Source organism: Macaca mulatta, chromosome X, assembly GCF_049350105.2.
Source record: "Macaca mulatta isolate MMU2019108-1 chromosome X, T2T-MMU8v2.0, whole genome shotgun sequence".
NCBI classification, from domain to species: domain Eukaryota; kingdom Metazoa; phylum Chordata; class Mammalia; order Primates; family Cercopithecidae; genus Macaca; species Macaca mulatta.
The window spans coordinates 10,932,244-10,954,535 of NC_133426.1; the positions used below are offsets into that span (position 1 = coordinate 10,932,244).

Here is a 22,292-nt window from a genome sequence, read left to right on the forward strand (position 1 = left end):
CAGAGGTTTATTTTGGTTCAAAGTTCTGCTGGCTTTACAAGATAGATGGCACTGGCATCTGCTTGGATTTCCTCAAGGGCTTTTGTACTCCATTAAAATATGTTTGAGAAGGTCAAAGAGGAAGGAGACACGTGCAAAGAGGTGTCCTGGCTTTCTAGCAACCCACTCTTGCAGGAACTAATCAATTCCCCTGAGAACCAATCTAGTCTCATGAGAGTGGCACCAAGCTATTTATGAGGGAATCCATACCTATAACCCAGACATCTCGTACTAGGCCCCACCTCCAATATCACCATGCTAACCATCAAATGTCAACATGAGATTTGATGGGGACAAACAAACCATGTCCAAACCACAGCAAATATGGATTCAAATTATCCGAGGGCCATGGCTTATGAGCAGTGTTATTAGGGCAATTTGCTTAACTTACCCTATTTCCTCCCTTGAGTATCAGTTAATGATAATTCCAATTTTACTTGGCATTTAATAAGATAATTACTGAAAATTTTATGTCAGGTAGAGTGAGACTGGCAAACTTAAAACACTATAAATGCAAGCCCTTATTTTTAGTGAGCATCCACTGCATGCATATACTACCCCATTTCATCCTCAGCAATCTCAATCTTTTAATGTATTACTACTTTCTTCCTTTTAGATAGACAAGTTGGGCAAAAATAAGTTAAATAATTTTACCACTAACAGAAGACTCTTTGCTGCAGGACAATAATGAAGTCCCGAACTGAAGGCAAATTTCTCCAAAGTCACCAGCAATTTTTCACTTCTCAATTGCCAATATCTTCTCACTTTGTCAGTTTTCACTTCCCAGACACTCCTTAAAGCAATTCAATCTGTTTTCTACTTCCACTATTCAGATAAAACTGGTTCGGTAAAAGTTCTCAATGCTGCCATGTTGTAAAGCTGAAGGGGGACTGTTCTGTTTTTATTCTACCTGACCCCTCAGCACCACTAAACCTAGCTGGCCATTCATTAGCTTTGCCATCTGGAATCAGTTTTCTCCCCTAGCTTTTGCTATAAGCACCCCTTTTCTCTCTTTTTCCTTCACTAGCCACTTGCTCTAGGTTCTTTGCTGCTGCTTCTGCTCCTTTAGAGCTCTAAATGCTGGCACTCTTCATGGCTCTGTTCCAGGCCAACATCTCTTAGTCAATCCTTCTGAAGATGTGCCTGGAATTTGTGAACCTCCTGAATCAGCCCCACCAGAAAGAAACAAACTTCACGAGGGAAAGAACCTTTGTACATTAATTACTGAATTCCCAACACCTGAAAGAATCTCAGGCACACACCAGGTGCTCAACGAATATTTGCTGAAGGAATGTGAATTGCCTAAAGTGCTTGAGATGCTCCTGGGATGCCCTTCTGGACTTCTAAATTGGAATCACAGTGCATCTGAGAACCAAAATCTCTGGTCTTCTACCACACCAACTTTTATGCATGTTCTTTCTTTATCTGATATCCTCTCCCACTTCCTCTTTCTTTAACGTGCAGGGAAGCCTTTCCTGACCCTCACCTCCACCCAGATTTAGTCGAATCTTCCTCTCGTGCCCTTTCATGGAACCCTCTCCTTTGTGGTACTGAGGTCCCTTAAATTTTACACATATCTATGTGACTACTGCCAGCCTGCCTCAGATCATATAGGCTTGCACTCACCATCATACCTCCATTCCCTCAGTAAGTCTCCCTCACAGTGGGCCCTCAATAAATATCAGTGAATAAACTGTTAATAATACAGATTTTATATTAATGTTAATATGTAAAAATGTATTAACAATAAATATATTTAAATTATATATTTATGATATAATGAATAATTAAAAGTTAAATGATGACACAAATTTCTCTCTCCAGCTACGAGTTTTCCTCTTAATTCTACACGCCCATCTACGGGCGTCACATTTCCAAATGGATGTCTGATGGGTTTCTCTATTTCAGCCTGTCCAAAACCCCAGCTTTTAAATTTTCCAATACAAACTTATTTCTCTCTCAATATTTTACTCATGTTAGTAAATAGCATCGCCCACCCAGTTGCTCAAGCACGATCTTGAGAGTCACATTTGATTTCCCCTTTTCCTTCACCAGCCCCTTACCCATATCTAATTAAACACTTAGTCCTGTTGCTTATACTTCTAAAATATATTTCAAATCCATCCCTTCTCCATCTCCACAGCTGCTGCCAAGCCCAATCTTCCATTAACACTCAACTGTTGGCTTGCAAATCAAGTGGTCCTCTGTATCCATTCTTACTCGTCTACCACAGATTTTCTACACAGAGCTCAAAACATCAACCAAACCATTCCCATTAAAGCCCCATCCTAATTCAATGGCTTCTCACTGCAATGCAATGAAGTACACACACCTTAGTGAGGCTCCGCCTATCTATCCACAGCACCTCATGCCATTGCTCCCTTCACTCACTAGACTCCCAACTGTCTTTTGTACATACTGTGCCCTCCGCCTGGAATGATTACCCCATGTGTCCCCACCCCTCACCCACCTCACACACCTGTTCCAGTCCTCAAATTACATGCTGCCTTCTCAGAACAACCTTCTTAACGGTATCTAAAATAGATTTCAGCCAGGCGCGGTGGCTCATGCCTGTAATCCCAGCACTTTGGGAGGCCGAGGCAAATGGATCAGGAGGTCAGGAGATCGAGACCATCCTGACTAATGCGGTAAAACCTTGTCTCTACTGAAAATACAAAAAAATTAGCTGGGCATGGTGGTGGGCGCCTGTAGTCCCAGCTACTCAGGAGGCTGCGGCAGGAGAATGGCGTGAAGCCAGGAGGTGGAGCTTGCAGTGAGCCGAGATAGCGCCACTGCACTCCAGCCTGGGGGACAGAGCCAGACTCCATCTCAATAAATAAATAAACAAATATAAAATAAAATAAAAAAGATTTCGCTGGCTGGGCGTGGTAGCTCACACCTGTAATCCCACCACTTTGGGAGGCCGAGGCAGGTGGATCACAAGGTCAGGAGATTGAGACCATCCTGGCTAACACGGTGAAACCCCGTCTCTACTAAAAATACAAAATATTAGCCGGGCGCGGTGGCGGGCGCCTGTAGACCCAGCTACTTGGGAGGCTGAGGCAGGAGAATGGTGTGAACCCGGGAGGCGGAGCTTGCAGTGAGCCGAGATCGCGTCACTGCACTCCAGCCTGGGCGACAGAGCAAGACTCTGTCTCAAAAAAAAAAAAAAAAAAAAAAAAAAAGATTTCGCCTTCAGATATCTGTTATCACAGAAATATTTCTGTTCTTTACACAGCATTTGCCACAACTTGGAATTACTGATTTACTACTGTTTATTATCTTGTTTCTAGATGGAAACTTCTATGTCAGTCTTGTTCATCATTTCATCCCTAGCACCTAAAATGGAGCTCAGCATAGATTATCAACAAATGGTTGTTGCATGAATGGATACAGTGGAGAAAAACAGATTAATACAGTTCCAACAGGTCAGTGCTTACCAGAGCCTGAGGGTGAAAAGAGGGGTTGACTATAAAAAGGCAGAATGAGATTTGGTGGTGGCGGGGGGTGGTATATATAGAATTCTTCTGTATCACAATTGTGGTGTTGGCTACACAATTTTACGTATTTGTCAAAACTGATAGAACCATACCCTGCAGAAGGTCAGTTTTACTCTATGTAAATTAAAAAATAAACTAATAAAATTATGATTCCAAAACCCACGTCAACCCAGAACAAATCTAAGATTCCAAGATTCACAGGTTTGGAGTGTTTTTTTTTTCTTTTTTTTTTTTCTTTTTTTTTTTTTTTTTGGTGGTGGTGGTGGGTTCAGTTAACTTCCTGTGTTCATGGTCAAAGTACTGACTCAAACCATACTTCCCTATTTTTCATTTATCAATTTAAAGAAAGGAAACCGGAAACAAAATAAAGGTGTGAAAGATAAACAATACAAGAAAAAACACAGTAGTAAAATAATATTTAAACTAATCATGTAATAAAATGTCAGCATTTATTCATGACATTTGGCTCTGTTTGTATTGGATCACCCCAGCAGGTCAGTGGCTGTGGGTTGATTTCATAATAGTGCCTCCCACATGTACGCCCACAGCTGACCTCTGCTTTGTGCAGTTGATAATGACTAAACTTCACATATTATGCTGGCAAAATCTACTCCTTGCCTGGAGGGCTGTTACACACAGGGAATTACAGTTTCACAGCTGAACAATGTTTCTCAAATTCTAGGATGATCTACTTTCATTAGAACAAAGTTATATGGGCTGATAAATTGCTGTCTTTTGTCAAAGTGTTACTCATCATTGTATATTCGCCCAACAGATGCCACTGAGAAACCCCATCCTATCAGGGGGAAAGAAGGATGCAGAAATATGTATAGATTGTTTAGACACAAGTTGCATTCTCTAAAGTAAGCACATGACATATGAATTTCATCTTACAACCTTCCCCCACCCCCACCCCCACCCCCACTACTGACTTTCATCCGTTAGAACGTGTTGATGGATATACCGTTTCAAAACGAAATATTTGGATATCTGACTCTGATTTGGGGAAAGGGAAATGGTGAGCTAATTTCCTCTTTTATCAAGCTGAATCACTAAGTTCACTCTGTTGCCATGCACGCATAAGTAATGCCATAGCAACCTCTCAGTTTGCTCTTAAACACACAACAGCAGAACTATGCGAATAGGTACATTTTGTAATCCTTAGATTTTCTTAGCAGCTTAAATTTTATAAGACATTTTATGGTACGGGATTATTTAGTTTACCTTTGGTAGTCTTATTGTTGACTGACACATATATCATCAATACCAACACAACAGAAAGGCTTAGTTCTTGGAAAATTTTCCAGTAACTTTCCTTTATTCTCAATCTCTAGCTCACAATTAAAAATTTGTACATTGGACACTATAGTCTGGATCCTCTTCAGGATTTTCTTTATAAGGATCTTAACTTTGGGACTGAAACATATAATTTGAAATTCATGAAATATAGAAATACACGGACCTCTCATATAGCTATTTAAGTAAATTCAATGAAAGTGTAAGTATCACTTGGTATGTACTAGGAATTATGTCAGGTTCTAGAAAGAAAGAAAATCTTTACTATCAAGGGATTCAGATGAACTCCTGTAGAAAATAAGGGATGGGTACTCTTGAATTCTGCCACTTTGGGGTTTAGATTTTTATGCCTACAAAATATACTGTAACATCTAACTTTAGACTAGTTTAAGAATATGAACAGACACTTCTCAAAAGAAGACATTCATATAGCCAACAGACACATGAAAAAATGCTCATCATCACTCACCATCAGAGAAATGCAAATCAAAACCACAATGAGATAACATCTGATACCAGTTAGAATGGCAATCATTAAAAAGTCAGGAAACAACAGGTGCTGGAGAGGATGTGAGAAATAGAACACTTTTACACTGTTGGTGGGACTGTAAACTAGTTCAACCATTGTGGAAAACAGTGTGGCGATTCCTCAAGGATCTAGAACTAGAAATACCATTTGACCCAGCCATCCCATTACTGGGTATATACCCAAAGGATTATAAATCATGCTGCTATAAAGACACATGCACACGTATGTTTATTGCGGCACTATTCACAATAGCAAAGACTTGGAATCAACCCAAATGCCCATCAGTGACAGACTGGATTAAGAAAATGTGGCACATATACACCATGGAATACTATGCAGCCATAAAAAAGGATGAGTTCATGTCCTTTGTAGGGACATGGATGCAGCTGGAAACCATCATTCTCAGCAAACTATTGCAAGAACAGAAAACCAAACACCACATGTTCTCACTCATAGGTGGGAATTGAACAATGAGGTTACTTGGACACAGGAAGGGGAACATCACACACCGGGTCCTATTGTGGGAAGTGGGTAGGGGGGAGGGATAGCATTAGGAGATATAACTAATGTAAATGACGAGTTAATGGGTGCAGCACATCAACATGGCACATGTATACCTAGGTAACCTGCACGTTGTGCACATGTACCCTGGAACTTAAAGTATAATAATAATAAAAAAGTCCACCTAAATTGAGAAAATGTGGATTTGTAAACATTTTTATTACCCTCATGCATTTCTTCACAAATGTATACATTTCTTTCTACTGAATGACAACAAAATGAGAGCACTAGTACTATGGAAATGCCTTTTACAAAATGCCATGTCACTGCTGTCTGTCAAGTGTCTTTGGCTGATAGACTGGATGAATCATTGACTTGTTCTTGAAATACCTGAAATGGGTTTCAGATTCCATACTTGAATCTAACATTATTTAGCCACCTCTGCCAAATATTTTACTTAAGGAATTAAGGTTTTATTATTTTATAGACAGGCAATACACTTCAATAAAATTTTAGATATCCCATCCACCCTTCCATGAGCATATGTTAATGTATCCAAAGCTAAGGAAATTTGGATCAAGTCATTTTTTTCACTTAAGCACTTACGTATAATTTGAAGGATACACATCAGGAAACAGAAAATACCAACTTTCTCACTGACCAGATGTGTTCAAAAATACTCAGCAAACTGGCATCCCTTCATTTCCGATCAGGTAGAGAGCTGTGCATTCTTAAGACTACTAGGCTTGTTCTTAAGCAAAGCTTGCTGTTGCTCGCTCTTGCTGCTCTTAGAACTGGGAGCAAAAGGTTTGATTCTATAGGGTTGTCTTGATTGTAACTGTAGAACTAGGAAGCCCTCTGTACTTCTTGATGAATCATATTTTAAGTTATTTGTATGCTACGATAAAATGATTTTTTAATTTTTTAGGAGTATTAACTTGAGGCTTTAATAGATGGTCCCCAGGGTTAATATTCATTTGAAATGCTAATATAGAGAAATTATTTACATTATTGATTGTCAAAGTATAGTCCCTAGGCGAGAAATGTCAATCTTAGCTGGAAACTTATTCGAAATGCAACTGTTTGAACCCCACTCCGGACCTACTGACCAAGAACTGTGGAGATAAGGCCAGCAATTAGTATTTTAACAAGCCCTCTAGGTGACTTCAATGTACTCTCAAGTTTGAAATCCACTGCTTTATACAATACACATTGCTCATTTGGGATAATACATACAGAACAATTTATGTTGAGAAATAGCTCTTTTCTTCTTTTTGATGGTGTGTTGTTTTTGTGTTTGCTTGCTTGTTTTGTATTCTGATAAAAGTAATTGAAAATGTTTAATATAAGGATTTTTGCTTATCCCAGTATGGTTATGACACAAGATCACTTGGTTCCTGATAAACTAAAAAGTCATTGTAAACATTGTGGTTTTGAAGAACAACCTACTTAAAATATATTTTATTAGCAGCAATAATAACAAGATGAATAATTTGAATAATCTAGCAACTTGAGACTGAGGAAACAATATGGCTTAGAGTCAGAGGGACTTTAGTCTAGCTTAAATCAGGGTTACTCAACATAAGCATTATTGACCTTTGAGGCCAGATAATTCTATGTTGGAGGGGTGCTATAGGATATTTGGCAGCATTCCTGGTCTCTACCCACTAGATGCCAGGGGATGCCCCTTCTCATTTGTGATAATAAAAAAGTCTCATTGTCAGATATCCCCTTGCAGGGGCAAACAGTCCCTAGTTGAGAACCACTGGTCCACTGGGGTTCTCAACCTCAGCAGTACAGTAGAATCAATTAAGAATACTGATGCCCAGCCAGGCGCGGTGGCTCACGCCTGTAATCACAACACTTTGGGAGGCCGAGGTGGGTAGATCACCTCAGGTCAGGAGTTCAAGACCAGCCTGACCAACATGGTGAAACGCCATCTCTACTAGGAAAATACAAAAATTAGCCAGGCATGGTGGTGGCAGGTGCCTGTAATCCCAGCTTCTCGGGAGGCTGATGCAGGAGAACCACTTGAACCCGGAAGGCGGTGATTGCAGTGAGCCGAAATTGCACCACTGGGCAACAAGAGGGAAACTCCATCTCAAAAAAAAAAAAAAAAAAAAAGAATACTGACGCTCAGACTGGTTGGATTGAACCAGTACATTTTCAAAGCTCAGTAGGTGGTACAAAGGTCCAGCCAAGACTGCCAAACACTGTACAGACATCCCAGTGCATCCATACCCTTACCTGGGAGAGAGCTGTAATACCATCTATTCTAACTATCACACAAGATCAGGCGAGAGAGCATTTATGAAAGCATTTACACCACAAGGCAATAAGTATGTTAAAGGCAGCAGAGAAAAATAATTTACTTTTCAAAGTTGTCATTGAAATTGAAAAATGTATCCAGCTCTCTATTATGAATTAGGATAGTTTATATTTACTGTCTCTTAGATTCATACCCCATTCCCAATAGGAAAGAGATGTGATGCATTCTCTAAGTCTCTCTTGGGAGTAGATTCATGATATTATTCAGTCTTCGATGGGCAGAAAACCATACAAATTGGATAAAATCATTCGTACTATGCACCAGTGATGCTCTGAATATATACTATAAAATCAATATTCTTTCTATTCTTTTGCGTCTCAATAACCAATTTTGATAAGTGGAAAAGAATTCAGATTCCTCTGACAATAGCTTCTTTAGAAAGAATGGGGAAAAATCTTGGGTTACAATTGTGTCAATCAAAGGGATTCTTTATTTTAAAAAAGATAAAAATATCCAAAGCAAATAATAATAAGTGTTAACAGTTACTAAATCTGAGTAACAAATACATAGATATTTGTTTTCGTTTTTCTGTATTTTTCTTCCAAGTATCTGACTAAAACTTGAAGAGGATGTTAAAATCAGTTTGAACAAAGTACCAGTGAATACTTCAAAGGAAAATAAAGAAAAAAGCACGTTTTTGTTGATGCCAGGTGACTATGGAGACCCCATGGGGATGGGGAGGCCAGCTGGGGGCCAAGAGGTTACATCTGACAGTGTCTACCTCAGTTTATATTGCCAGCTTATGCAGGGAGGGCACATTAGCCTTTGATATTCAAGAGCAGTTCTAACTGAGCAGTTCAGCTAGGGTGTAAGGAAATCTTAGTAGTTGATTTTTTTTTCATATGTTCTAACAGCTTTTAAAACAAGGAAATTATTATCAATATCTGCTTCTACCCTCCTTAATGAGTTGCAAAAGTGTGTAACCCCTGCCTTTCTCGCTAATAGAACCAATATGGTAGCAATGGGGACATTTTACACAAAAGGCAGAGTGAAAAGATGGCCTTTTAGGCACATTTTTTTTTTTTTTTTTAAGAGATGAGGGTTTTTCTATGCTGCCCAGGATGGATGCAAACTCCTGGGGCACAAGTGATCCTTCCACCTCAGCCTCTCAAGTAGCTGGGATTATAGGTGTGCACCATCATGCTCAGTTTAGGCATATATTATAAAAGAAACAATTTGCCTGAAGCACTACACTCCCCTGTAGACTGTGGACAGATAAGTAAGCAAAACAATTTTTCTCCTAGAGTAGGAGTTGGCAAACTACAGCCCCTGGGACAAATCCAGTCCACTGTCTGTTTCTGTAAATGCTGTATTAATTTAACACAGCCCAGTCCATTCGTTTGCATATTATCTATGACTTCTTTCAGCTACAACATCAGAGTTGAGTAGTTGTGGCAAAATCTGTATAGCCTCAAAAGCCTGAAATACTTACCATCTGTCTTATTACAGAAAAGTTCCCTAACTCCCATCCTAGAGTATTAACATAAATTTGTTCCATAGAGCCACTGTAATCCCAGCACTTTGGGAGGCCGAGAGGGGAGGATGGCTGGAGCCCAGGAGTTCGAGACCAGCCTGGGCAACACAGCAAAACCCTGTCTCTACAAAAATTACCCAGGCACGGTGGTGGGTGCCCATAGTGTAAGCTATTGGGGAGGCTGAGATGGGAGGATCACTTGAACCCAGGAGGTGGAGGTTGCAGTGAGCTGAGATCATGCCACTGCACTGTAGCTTGGGTGACACAGTGAGACCCTGTCTCAGAAAGAAAGAGAGAAAGAGAGAAAGAGAGAGAGGGGGAGAGAGGGAGAGAGAGAGAGAGAGAGAGAGAGAGAGAGAGAGAAACAGAGAGAGACAGAGAGAGACAGAGACTCAATAACAAGTGAGTGGACAAAATAAAATATAATATTTCTCAATGACTTTTATAGTCATGCAGTAGTATACATTTATACTACATTTTTGCTTTAATACAGAAAAAATAATTATAAAGACCCAAATATTGTCACCTTTTCTCTTAAAAAAAAAAAAAAAAACTAGTGTGGTCTACAAAGGAAACCTAAAAGAGGATGTGTTGGTAATTAATAAATTAACACATTGTTAAAATATTACTGTTTGATAGTTTCTCAACCTAGCCATTTCCTAGAGTAAGACTATTTTATTTATATACCTACTTGCAGTTGAATAACTGTAATACAGGTAAAAATACTAATGAAAATTCATAGGCAAAAATATTTCCCTTTTTATAGAAAAATAGAAGTCATAGTTCTATGCTAGAGAGAAATAGAAAAACAATCTTTTCTTTCAGTCTTTAAAAAATAATTACCTCTATAGGGAGTAAAGATGATATTTGTGTTTTGACATAAGTAAAAGCTTATTTTTAGTTCATTTCATATGCCTGGACTTTCCAATGTTTGGGGGAAATTTAAGAAATGGAGACGTTTTTGTAGCTTCATAAGACTCTATCATTTCCAGAAGCCTCATAAATTGAAAATGAGACTTTACTGACATTCTTTCTTTTGTTTCTCCTCAAAAGAATTCCCAAATAGGAAAAGAGTATGTAATAAAACAGAGAGTGCAGAGCTATGGTTGTCAAGGCAACTGTAATCATCTTGCCCTTGAACTGTGATAGAGCATCCACTGCAGTTCAATCTAACCTCATGTTTCCTCAGAATGCTTATATATGTTCGAAGTCCTTATTATATAGCAATATCATTCCAATCAATCAGGTGATGATAGGAATGTAGAAAAGGAACCAAAATGTCCATGGCATTCCCATTATGGAAGGCAGATGGGAAAACGACACTTGCTAGCATACAGAACAGCTAAGAGAACATGTCCTTCCACTCCACGCCATTCAACATGCATTTGGGACACTGTGCTGGCTACTACCATTAATAGAAACATGAGTCCAGCCCATAGATAAAGTAGTAAATACAGATTAAATGAGCTGCAATCCCGTGATAGATCCCCATACCCCTAGAGAACTATGACAAACTACAGAATGGCTGGTATACACACTCACAAATTGCCACTTTGTGGAAAAAATAGTGACTATTTGTGACCATCAGTTTGTCTTCATAGTGAAGAGAAGAAAACTTTCCCCACACAATTTGGAAGACACTGTTACTACTTATTTGTATCTCATCTGATGCTCCCTTCAGGGCTACAGAGGATTGTGTTTTCTCTAGGAGATAGTCAATGTCTTAGAGGCTGGGCAGCCAGAGTTTGCCTCACTGAACGCTAAATGATCTTTGCTTATATTTTCCAACACAGACACTTCTCAATTCTGAAAGTCTATTAAGATAGCTGGATATTTCAAAGTCCACGTGCATTTTCCCATAGAAATAATGATACAGTGGTTTTGGTTCATAGGTCAGCTCAAGTAGTCTCATTTAACCTATGACATACTTGAAGTACAGAGCAGGAAGTACAAATGTAACTGAGAACCCCATTCTTACCCTTCTGAGACTCTGGAAAACAGAAAAGAGTCCCCATTATGGGATAGGGGAAGGAGCACTGGGTTGCGATCAGAAGTCTTTGTATCAGTTCCTTCTCTGTGCCTCCAGGCCAGAGACCATCTCCTCTGAAGTCAGTGCTGAGGCCCCTGGATCCAGCTCAATCACATGGCTCACCATGGGAACTCAGCACATCATTTACTGGAAATAAAATAATAATCACCTTGCCATATGATCTGAGGTCATCATTTAGTCATTCGAACATTTATTTTTCTGTTTTGTTTTGTTTTGTTTGAGACACGGTCTCGCTCTGTTACCCAGGCTGGAGTGCAGCAATGTGATCTTGGTTCACTGCAGCCTCGACCTCCTGGGCTTAAGCGATTCTCCTGCCTCAGCCTCCCAAATTGCTAGGACTACAGGTGGGCACCACACCCCGCTAATTTAAAAATGTTTTTTTTTTTTTTAAGAGATACGGTCTCACTATGTTGCCCAGGCTGGTCTCGAACTCCTGGGCTCAAGCAACTGTCCTGCCCCAGCCTCCCAAAATTTCACTATTTCTGAAATTCAGGATCCTCCCGTATAAATTAGATGTTTGGGAAAAATTGGCCAGGCACTAAGCTTCTCTTACTCTCAAATTGTATTGTCCTTAGATCTGTAGAGAGCTTCTGTTATTCCTGTTTTTTTTTTGTTTTTTTTGTTTTTGTATAATAGTGATAACAATGGGTTCTATAAAGGGTGGATGGGAGGATATCATAAGGATAGAGACAGAGTTAGGATAAGCATTTTACTATTGGTGGGGAATTGAAGACTTACATTTTTGGAAAGGAATTTGCTGAAAAAATAGACACTGGCAATTTTTGCTACATTGACAATGTGATAAGAAGCACTCCCCAATTTCCCCTCTCAGTGAAGTTTATTTTTAAGTAACTCCTATCCCATCTTCCTGGTGTCTCATTCCACTCATTAAACAAACTTCTCTGTTTTTTGTTTCTAGTGTATCTATCACCATCTCACTTACCTTATTGTTTGCTGTGTATGTATTGGCCATCCTTTGGCCCTCTAGAAAGAAAGTACCATCAGGGCAGGGGTTTGTGTCTATTTTGTCCAGAACTGTATCTCCAAAGCCTAGAATAGCATCTGCACATAGTAGGCATTCAAAACATACTTAGTGAATAGATACATGAATGAATCACCGAATGACAGCAAAAAAAAAAAAGTATACTCTTCTTCAGATCTAAATAAAATAGACATTTCAAAGGATATGTTGAGGTATCCACTGAAGACAAATTTTGGAGTATTATGAAATCCAGTAGGAGGGAGATTACTTTTTGTCAGAAAAACTAAGGTAAGGAGACCCAATACCCCAGACTACTATCCAAAAGATTGAGTATCAGGGTGATTGCTTAGATAGAGATGTTCTTGATATATTAGAAGTAAACATGTATAAAGAAGGAATGCTTCTTGTATTTCTACTTAGACCTGGGAAATGTCTGGTATAATGGAAAACACCCTGAGGCAGAAGCCATCAGGCATCCACAATCAGTGGATTCTTGCTCTGCCTCTTAGTACCTGTTGACTTTGAACAGCTAGAGGACTTCCCAAACTTCAGATTTCTCACTTGTAAAACTGGAATATGGCCCCCTGCTTTACAAGGTGGTTGTGAGGGTAAAATAAAATGTAAGGAAATCCAGAAAAAGAAGACCTTCAGTAAATGATGGCCTCTCCTACTATTGCCATTACCAACAGTAGCCTTGCTCAAGTCACTGAATCCCTCTGGGCTCCAGTTCCCTTTTCTACAAAACGAACACATTGGATGAGAAGGATTTCAAATGGACCTGCCACTCCAAAAATCCTGTATGCTCAGTTTCACTCCCTCAAATATGTAACTATGGGGCTGGGTGAAAAAAAAAAAGATCTTTCAAAGAGAACCTAGACTTAGCTATAGAGGTTTATTAAATATGGTAAATTATCTGTGTTATCATTCTACATTCATAACCCTAAAATATAATTTTCCCTTAAAAATATTCTGGAAAAAAAGTTTCCCATGTCTTGGCAAACCAAACTCGAGAGTTTTCCAGTGTTTAGAAGGGCTGAAGGGCCCCAATATTTTAAAGATGAATATAATTTGGTGCTGAAATCTTCCTTTTGTGTTTATGACTATGTCCCAAAATAGAATCCTAGAAGAGAGAAGTGTGACTTAGAAATATCAAGAGACTGCCTAAGAATCCAGCAGGGCTTCATATACATTTTAGTTGATTTACACTTTAAAAATGTTATTCATTTACATGTTTCCATATTTCTACTATCCCAAATAGGATGAATTTGACAATTTGTGAATCATGAAAAAAGAAAGAAAATCAACTTAATAAACAAGTTATTTTCCCTTTGGGTCATATGTACCCCATAAGATAACTTTAAAGCAGTATTTATATTACAGAGACATTTGCTTGGGATTAGCAGAAAATAATTTTCAGGTTGTCGGTCAGTCTTTAAAAATCTTTTAAAAGAAATTATGCATTCAAAGAGCTCCCAGGGGGGAAAAAGTCTGTTAATTATAATACTTCTGGCCAACAAAAACACTAAATGGTCTGCAATACTTCTAAGTTATTAGTGAAAAAGACCTCCCTTTAGTACAACACAATTTTTAATTCCTTGAAGTATGTCTTGGTGCAACAAACACCCCCCTCCTTTAGGTCATATTCAAATTACACACACACACACACACACACACACACACACACACACACAATGCACCACCCACTTCTCCCATTTCCTCCTATAACCACAAAATGGAATGTTTTACTACAATCATGCACACTCATTTTATTTGCATAAAAATGATGGCTTTAAACTGGTAAAGAAGCAGGAGATCATAATCAGAACTGAAATTAGTCAAAATGAAGTAAAATCTTTTAAAAATAAAAATGAACCTTACATTCTAATATATTTGTGCCTGGATCCAGAGCTACTACATTAAAATAAACATTCATATCATATAACTAAATACAGGTGCCCTAGAAACAACCAACTTACAAAGATCCTGTACATGAGAACAGTCGACCTAAGTGAGCCAGGCCAGGAACAGGGTAGGCTCTCCCCAGACTTGAAGGCTAGAGAAGGATTCCTCTAGGATTCCCCTTGGTCTCGTCCTGCTGGATAGTGGCGCTGGAAGTGATTAGAGTAGAAAGGGGAAGTGAGAAGCCATGGGCCTTGTGCCGCCACAGTACTGTCTTTCCACCATTCTCAACGAGGACTCCATTTCCCATAAATGTTACAAAGAGTGCCTTGGTTCCCAGGCCGGTCCATCAGAAGTCTGCTGGACCCACAGTGCAGCTGGAACTGTGCTATTAATACTAGGCTGACTTCCCACTTGGAAGTCAACTCCAGCCCTGACAGTGCTGTCAGCTCTGTTATGGTTAAATGGATTTGTGGGCGGTCCTGGGAGCCTGCCAGTGAGAACATCCTTTCTGTGGGAAAATTCCTACCGAGGCCCAAACAGCTCACTGTCAAACAGGGTTGTAGACCACAAGTTGTGAGAGCCTTAGGCATTGACCAATCACTTCTCACCTTTCCCTTCTGGAAATACTTGAGTGATCATTAGAGTCAACTCTTGCACAGAGAAACATAAGGCAAGTCCAACACTCAGCAGGTGATCTGTTCCATGGCAAGTAATGGGTATATTTTACAGTTGTCATTAATAAAATGACTATAAAATAAATCATACCTCTGTAACATTATGTTCTAATCAACTGAGAGACATTATCACATAATAGTCCTCTTGAATAAGTGGAACTTATGTGTAGAAAGGATACTGTTCTCATCAATAGCAAAGAGTTAGTTTGGTACAAATTGATGAAATACAAGATCAAATAGTTTACACACACAACACACACACAAGGACAGCTAACAATGCAACAGAGATGGGGAGCTATTATAGTAGCAGATTGTAATCTGCTAGGAGATGAAGGATATTCACTGCCTGGGAGCCTTAAGTACACACTGTTAACGGTCCAAATAAGGCAATGGTCATGTTGAAGCAGGTACCTTTGGTATATCTGTAGTTTATTTATCAGTAAGAAGTAGGGTCTCCCTTATCTACTTAAAGACAGCACAGAAACCCCTGGAGACCAAATTAGGGCATGAAAAAGCAAAGGGTCTCCCAAATCTGAGGCCTTAAGTCAGTTGATCAAAGTTCTTAACCAAAGGACAAGGGAACAGACAAGGGCCAACTTCAGTGTAGTGACTTGTCCTCCATGTAGGGCGTCAGAAGAGAGATTTTGGCACATCTGAATAATTCTCAATTCTCCAGTCACTAGTGATAAGTCAGCTTTGGTGTTATATCTTTCTTACTTAATCATCCCCAAGGATAAAATATTCCAGTACCCATGGGGAATCTGAAATGAGGTAAGAGCAGATTTAGGTAGGTTTCTTAAATGCCTGATAATGATATTTTAGTTGGCATATAATATATGGATGCATACACATATGTAGACTATATATTATACCTATATACTATGTTCACCCAGATTGATGTATATATACTATGTATAGGTATATATACTACATATATATATGCATATGCACATATATATAATCTTTCATTTTTTATACAATAGATGCCAACTGACCTGTGGAAATGCCTTCAAATTATATTATTCAGTTCAAGCATACTTAGTACCATATCCATCTGTGGGTAGCCAATTAGAAATCCATGCCTCATTAACATGTTTCCAGACTGAAGGTAAACTGTAAGCATGCACGTCTGTGTTGGTTGTGAAAAACATCATCCTTTGCACTATTGAAGAAATCTTAACGCCAATCTACCCTCCAGAGAAGCCTCAGATCCTTGGAAAATTTTCAGTTTGATCAACACACAGAGGTAAGCCCCAGCAAAAGTTCTTTAACGGGTATTTGGAAAAAAGGCAACACAGAATTTCCCTCTCTAAGTTAGGCTGACTAGTGTGGTGCTGTGGAGACAGAAGGGGATATTAATTCCACATAGTGCTCTCTCCAAGACAAAAGCATTTTAAAATAAAAACAGCAAAAAAAAAAAAAAAAGAGTTCTAATTTCAAGTCACCCTGAGAACTAAACTTCTTCCTTTTAGGAAATTTACTGAACTTGGCCAGTACTTAGAAGTCTTTAGTGTTGAGATATTTGCTAGGGTGTCTTTATTTAATCAGAAACAACCTGTCTCAAGCAACAGTATTGCTTACACTATGTGTGTGTGTGGGTGTGTGTGTGTGTATGCATGGTAGTATGTCAATCTGAGCCAACTTGTCCCAAGGGCCACACCTATTTCTTGATAGTTAAACAAACCCGGTTTAGGATAAGGAGTTTGAAATTGGAAATGTGGCAAGTAGCCCAAATGAATTTTTGTCTGATCTCTCACTTTTATTTTAGTTCTCTCTTCCCTAATTGTTCTGCCTCCTCTCTGTACTTTCTGATCGTTTTCCTCGACCTCATCATTGGAAAGGGTGTACCCACAGAGTGGGTGAAGCCATATTCTAGAAAAGTCACTGCCTAGGATTTTTAATGAGCCAACAATCATTTGTGACTGCATCAGGCAAATTTTTCATGCAAAGAAATGCTTAGAAAGCCTGAAAAGACAGATAAATTGATTATCTCCAAGCTACCAAAACAGGCTGGATTTTTGGTGCCTGCTGGCTATTAAATGGTTATCTACGTAGAAGAATTTGCTCTTTCATACAATCTGGTAGTGACGTGGTAGTACGGCAGTTAACTTTTACCACTTGTCACTTCTTCAGTGTTTCCATTATCTACCAAAGAGAACCTAACAGTTGTGAACATCTAAACTGGTTAGGGTCAGTGAGCAACACCTAGCCTACAAGTTTGTTGCAATGATTACATGAGATAAAAAGTATAAAGCACTTCTGTAGTACCTGGCACATGGAAAGATATATATATATATATATATATATATATATATATATATATATATATGTTCATCACCATCATTATAACCATGATCACCACCACCACTATCATCACCACCATCATTGTCATCATTTATTGTAAAATGAGGACTACTAATTATAAAATTTTAGTTAGGACAGGAGTGCCATCTATGATAGAATAAACTGAAAGGTAAACACAATAATACATAGTTCTTCTATGTAGAAGGATCCCCTGAGAGTTCATCAGTCTCCACATATTTTCCCCACAAACCATATATCCACTTTTCTTCCATTACCATGGAACCTGACTCCAAAAGATTTAGATAAATTACTGATTTCAGCAGCGTGCTGGACAAACTTTTCTGGAAACTTTGTGGATCAGACAGTAAAATGTAGCAAATATAGCTGTACATACAGATGGACTGAAGAACTATGCATATCAGGTACTAATTAATAAAGTAGGCAAATCTACCATTGCAGGTACCTGGTCCCATCTTGTTTAACATCTTCATCAGCAACTTACATAAAAGCATGGACTATGATTTTCAAATTTTTACTAGACAACTAAGCTAGGAAGAATGCATAATATAAGAGAAGAGAGGGCGAGGTGGCAGGCGCCTGTAGTCCCAGCTACTCGGGAGGCTGAGGCAGGAGAATGGCATGAACCCAGGAGGCGGAGCTTGCAGTGAGCTGAGATCCGGCCACTGCACTCCAGCCTGGGTGACAGAGCGAGACTCCATCTCAAAAAAAAAAAAAAAAAAAGAGAGAAGAGAGAATTGGGGTTTTAAAATACAATTGTAATTTATATATAATTTTATTAGATCAAAAGGTTAGGATGATACTTTAAAAAATCAAGAAATTAGAAATTTGCATTTAAATTTTAACAATTAATTAGAAAGAGAGAAGCAACTTGAGTTTAATTCTGTGAAAAACAAGAGGTAGGATTTTTAATGAGCCAACAATTATCCAATAAGCTCAAATGAACTGCAAGTCTGACAAAAGCATTACACCAGGCAATGGAAACTTGGGCTGCATGAAAAAAACTCTGGAATCCAACTCAAGAAAAGAGAAAAGTGACCACGCAATGGATTCCACCCAAGCCAGAGCACACGTGGAGCACTAAACTCTGGTCTGGAGGTCACACCTTTGAAAGACATTGAGGCATCCAACAAGTTCTGAAGAGGGTAGTGAGGCTAGGGAGGGGAAGATGGTGAAAACTTGGTCATTTCACAAACCTTCGAAATCCATGAAAGAAACTGATATTTAGTCTGAAGTTGCAAAGGCTGTGCGGTAATAGAAATGCTGACCTAAAATATTTGAATGCTGAAGTAGTAGATCTGGCCTATCTTTCAAGAGAGCAGATTTCAAATGACAGAATGAGAATTTCAGGAAGTAGGCCTGGGCCTCCTTCAAGGAGACTCTATCTAAAGAAAACATTAACCCAAGGATAAGTGACTTTAAGGGGAAGGGGATTCTTAATACTTAAAGGTTCATGCAGATAACCATCTGATTATCCATTCTGAATGTGGTGAAAAGGCATCCTGTTTTGGGTGAGTGGCCAAACATATGACCGTTAGGGTACCACAACTGTAATTCAGTTCTCCTGTGTAAAGTGTCAATGAGCGATATAAGGAAGAGGGAGGGCTTCATTAGAGGAGAAGGGGATGGCTGGAAATGGGGAAAGAGCAGTTTACGGCTGGTTTTGGGTGGCTGAAGAGTGTAGCAGGTAGCATAGTTCCCATGATAAATGAATTAATACTAATTAACTAATAAAGGTTCAAACCAAACTTTAGAATTTTATTCAATGCTAGTCCTATTCTAATGACAACTGAGTAAAAGACAGCTGTCCCAGTGCCCTATGGCCTAGTCCATTCCCTCCCAATGCTGGAATGATGTTTTATTCTTTCTCACAGTCCTCATGACACCTTAGGCACTAGGCAGTAGCTTGATTAACTTTCTACTTTTGCTCCAGGGAGTTCAGGTTAAAGAATGAGGAATGAGTAGTCAACAATAGAAACTAGTTTGGCATACCACACATTCTCACTCCTAAGTGGGAGTTGAACAACGAGAACACATGGACACAGGGAGGAGAACATCACGCACTGGGGCCTGTTTGGGGGTGGGGGGCAAGGGAAGGGAGAGCATTAGAACAAATACCTAATGCACTTGGGGCTTAAAACCTAGATGACAGGTTGGTAGATGCAGCAAACCACCATGGCACATGTATACCTATGTAATAAACCTGCACGTTCTGCACTTGTATCCCAGAACTTAAAGTAAAATAACAAACACACAAACAAAACAAAAACAAAAAGAAACTAGTTTGGCAAGGTGACTATTTGCTTGACTACTTTCACTAGGATATATGACCCCAACCTAAGTGGAAGTATTTTGACATCAAGGTGATATAAACATTTTTGCTGCTTTTTTGAGAAAAATATCACAGTAATATGTTACTGTGGGTTTTTTCTTAAATCTCTTGATCACTGTTAGTTTTTAAAATTTGTCTTTTTAAAATATACTTTTTAATGTCTGATGGGACATTAATGAATATTGTTAGATTGTGCTTCGACACTATAGTGATGTAATATATTTTGATATGATATAAAATATATAGCATACATTATGTTTTGATATATGTACCTTAATATCTAACAAAACTTTCTAGAAGAATTACATCCATTTATGTATTAAATTATACTAAAGCAAATTGAGAATTTATTTCATAATTAACACAAAATATCCATATTGCCTGGACCCGGAAATAAGGAAAATGATGCTACAGTGTTAAAGTAAGATTAGAATATTATTGTAGAGCATAATTGATGGAGGGAGTGCATTTTCAAATATCCTCTTTACCTCCTTGTTGCTATGTTGGCTACCCACATAATACTACCTGAGCCTGTATCTCTCATTAATCCATTGTAACCTTTTCTTGCTGAGGAATTTCATAACCGCTGTATTACCTGCCAGTAAGTGATAGTTCAGATCAATTTAAAATGCTATGGCTTTTGATCCTGTTGTATTTCATTTTAGATTTTAATTACAATAGTATTGTCCTTATGGACCAACCCCAAACTGCATTGAATTGGGAAGTCATTTTCCTTTATTTACCTTTTATAATATAATTTCAAAATGACAGGCTTATACGCAAAGCATAATTCTTTATAGACACTGGCTCATCATTGGACTTTATCACTTCCAAAGCAATAAGGATGGAAGAAATCCACGGGGTCCTGATCCATGGAGATTCCTGGCTTTTTTCCCACTCAGTTGATGGAAAATGTTTTCTCTTTCTAAGTTAGATGAGGGATGGGGTTAGGGAAACTCACATCTTACACTCTTATGATTTGGCTCATGTCTTTATTGTTTTCCAAATTTTATGTGTTTGGGTCAGTTAATCAGACTCCTAATTCTATCCATTGTATTCAAACAGATATAGTACTTTTTTCTCCTTTCTTCCCCCAAAGCTGCATTACTTTTTGGATATGGGGTCTCTCTGGCCAGCTGCAAAGATTCTGCCTGTGTGACAGATGACATCTCCCTCGTGCTAATAAGTCTTTTAAAACCCTTTTAAAACCCAGAAATTATCTTGGGTATCCCACAAGTCATGAACAGCAGTACACTAGGGATATAGCGATTTACTTAATAAATAACTGTTCTGTGGATAGAAAAGCTAGAAATAGTAGCCAGGTCTGCTTTTTCTCGAATTTGAGTCTAAATTGTATCTTTCTTTAAAATTGAGATATAATTCACATACTATAAAATTTACCACTTTAAAGTGTACAGTACAGTGAGTTTTAGTACATTCAGAGTCATGCAACCATTATCACAATCAACTTTGGAGCATTTCCGTCACCCTAAAAAGAAATCCATACCCATTAACAGTTACTCCTCACATCCCTCTCCCTCAGCCCCTAGCAACCATGAATCCACTTTCTGCCTCTATGGATTTGCCTGTTCTGGACATTTCATATATATCCAATCATACAATATGTAGCCTTTTGGGTCTGGATTCTTTACTTAGCATAACATTTTCAACGTTTGCATGTGTTGTCACAGGAATTATCCCTTTTGTGGCTAAATATATTATTTTATATTGATATATCACATATGTTTATTTGTTCATGAACATTTGGATTGTTTTCACTTCTTAGCTATTATAAATAACACTGCTCTGAACATTCATGTACATATTTCCATGTAGACATATATGTTCATTTCTCTTAGGTAGATAACCAAGAGTGGAGTTTCTGGGTCATAGGGTCACATGGTAGTTCTATGTTTTAACTATATCTTTTTTTTTTTTTGAGACAGAGTTTTGCTCTTGTTGCCCAGGCTGGAGTGCAATGGCATGATCTCAGCTCACCGTTACCTCCACCTCCTGGGTTCAAGTGATTCTCCTGCCTCAGCCTCTCGAGTAGCTGGGATTACAGGCATGCGCCACCACACCTGGCTAATTTTTTTTTTTTTTTTTTTTTAGTAGAGATGGGGTTTCTCCATGTTGGTCAGGCCGGTCTCGAACTCCCGACCTCAGGTAATCCGTCCGTCTCAGCCTCCCAAAATGCTGGGATTACAGGTGTGAGCCACCGAGCACCCGGCCTTAACTATATCTTAACTGTTTTCCTCAGGTAGCTATGAGTGGTCTCAATTCTTCTGTAAATTCTTTTATGATTTGGTGGTTTCCTGCCTTTTTATAACAGAAAATTTGTTTTGTTATATTTTGTTCCATT

At 38.7% G+C, this 22,292-nt stretch overlaps 1 protein-coding gene across 3 annotated transcripts in view; it reads right to left on the bottom strand.

Moving 5' to 3' along the window:
* The window catches only part of ARHGAP6 (Rho GTPase activating protein 6), a 546,930-nt gene that overhangs the window by 213,589 nt on the left and 311,049 nt on the right, over positions 1-22,292 (bottom strand). Inside the window, exon 1 of one of the 3 annotated variants that reach the window (XM_077989702.1) lies at positions 14,677-14,991. The exons of the other annotated variants lie outside the window; for them this stretch is intronic. Coding sequence (XP_077845828.1) covers positions 14,677-14,691 — 15 coding nt within the window. The 5' untranslated portion in view covers positions 14,692-14,991. Of the gene's footprint in view, positions 1-14,676; positions 14,992-22,292 lie in introns of those variants that run through there. 3 annotated transcript variants of the gene reach the window in all.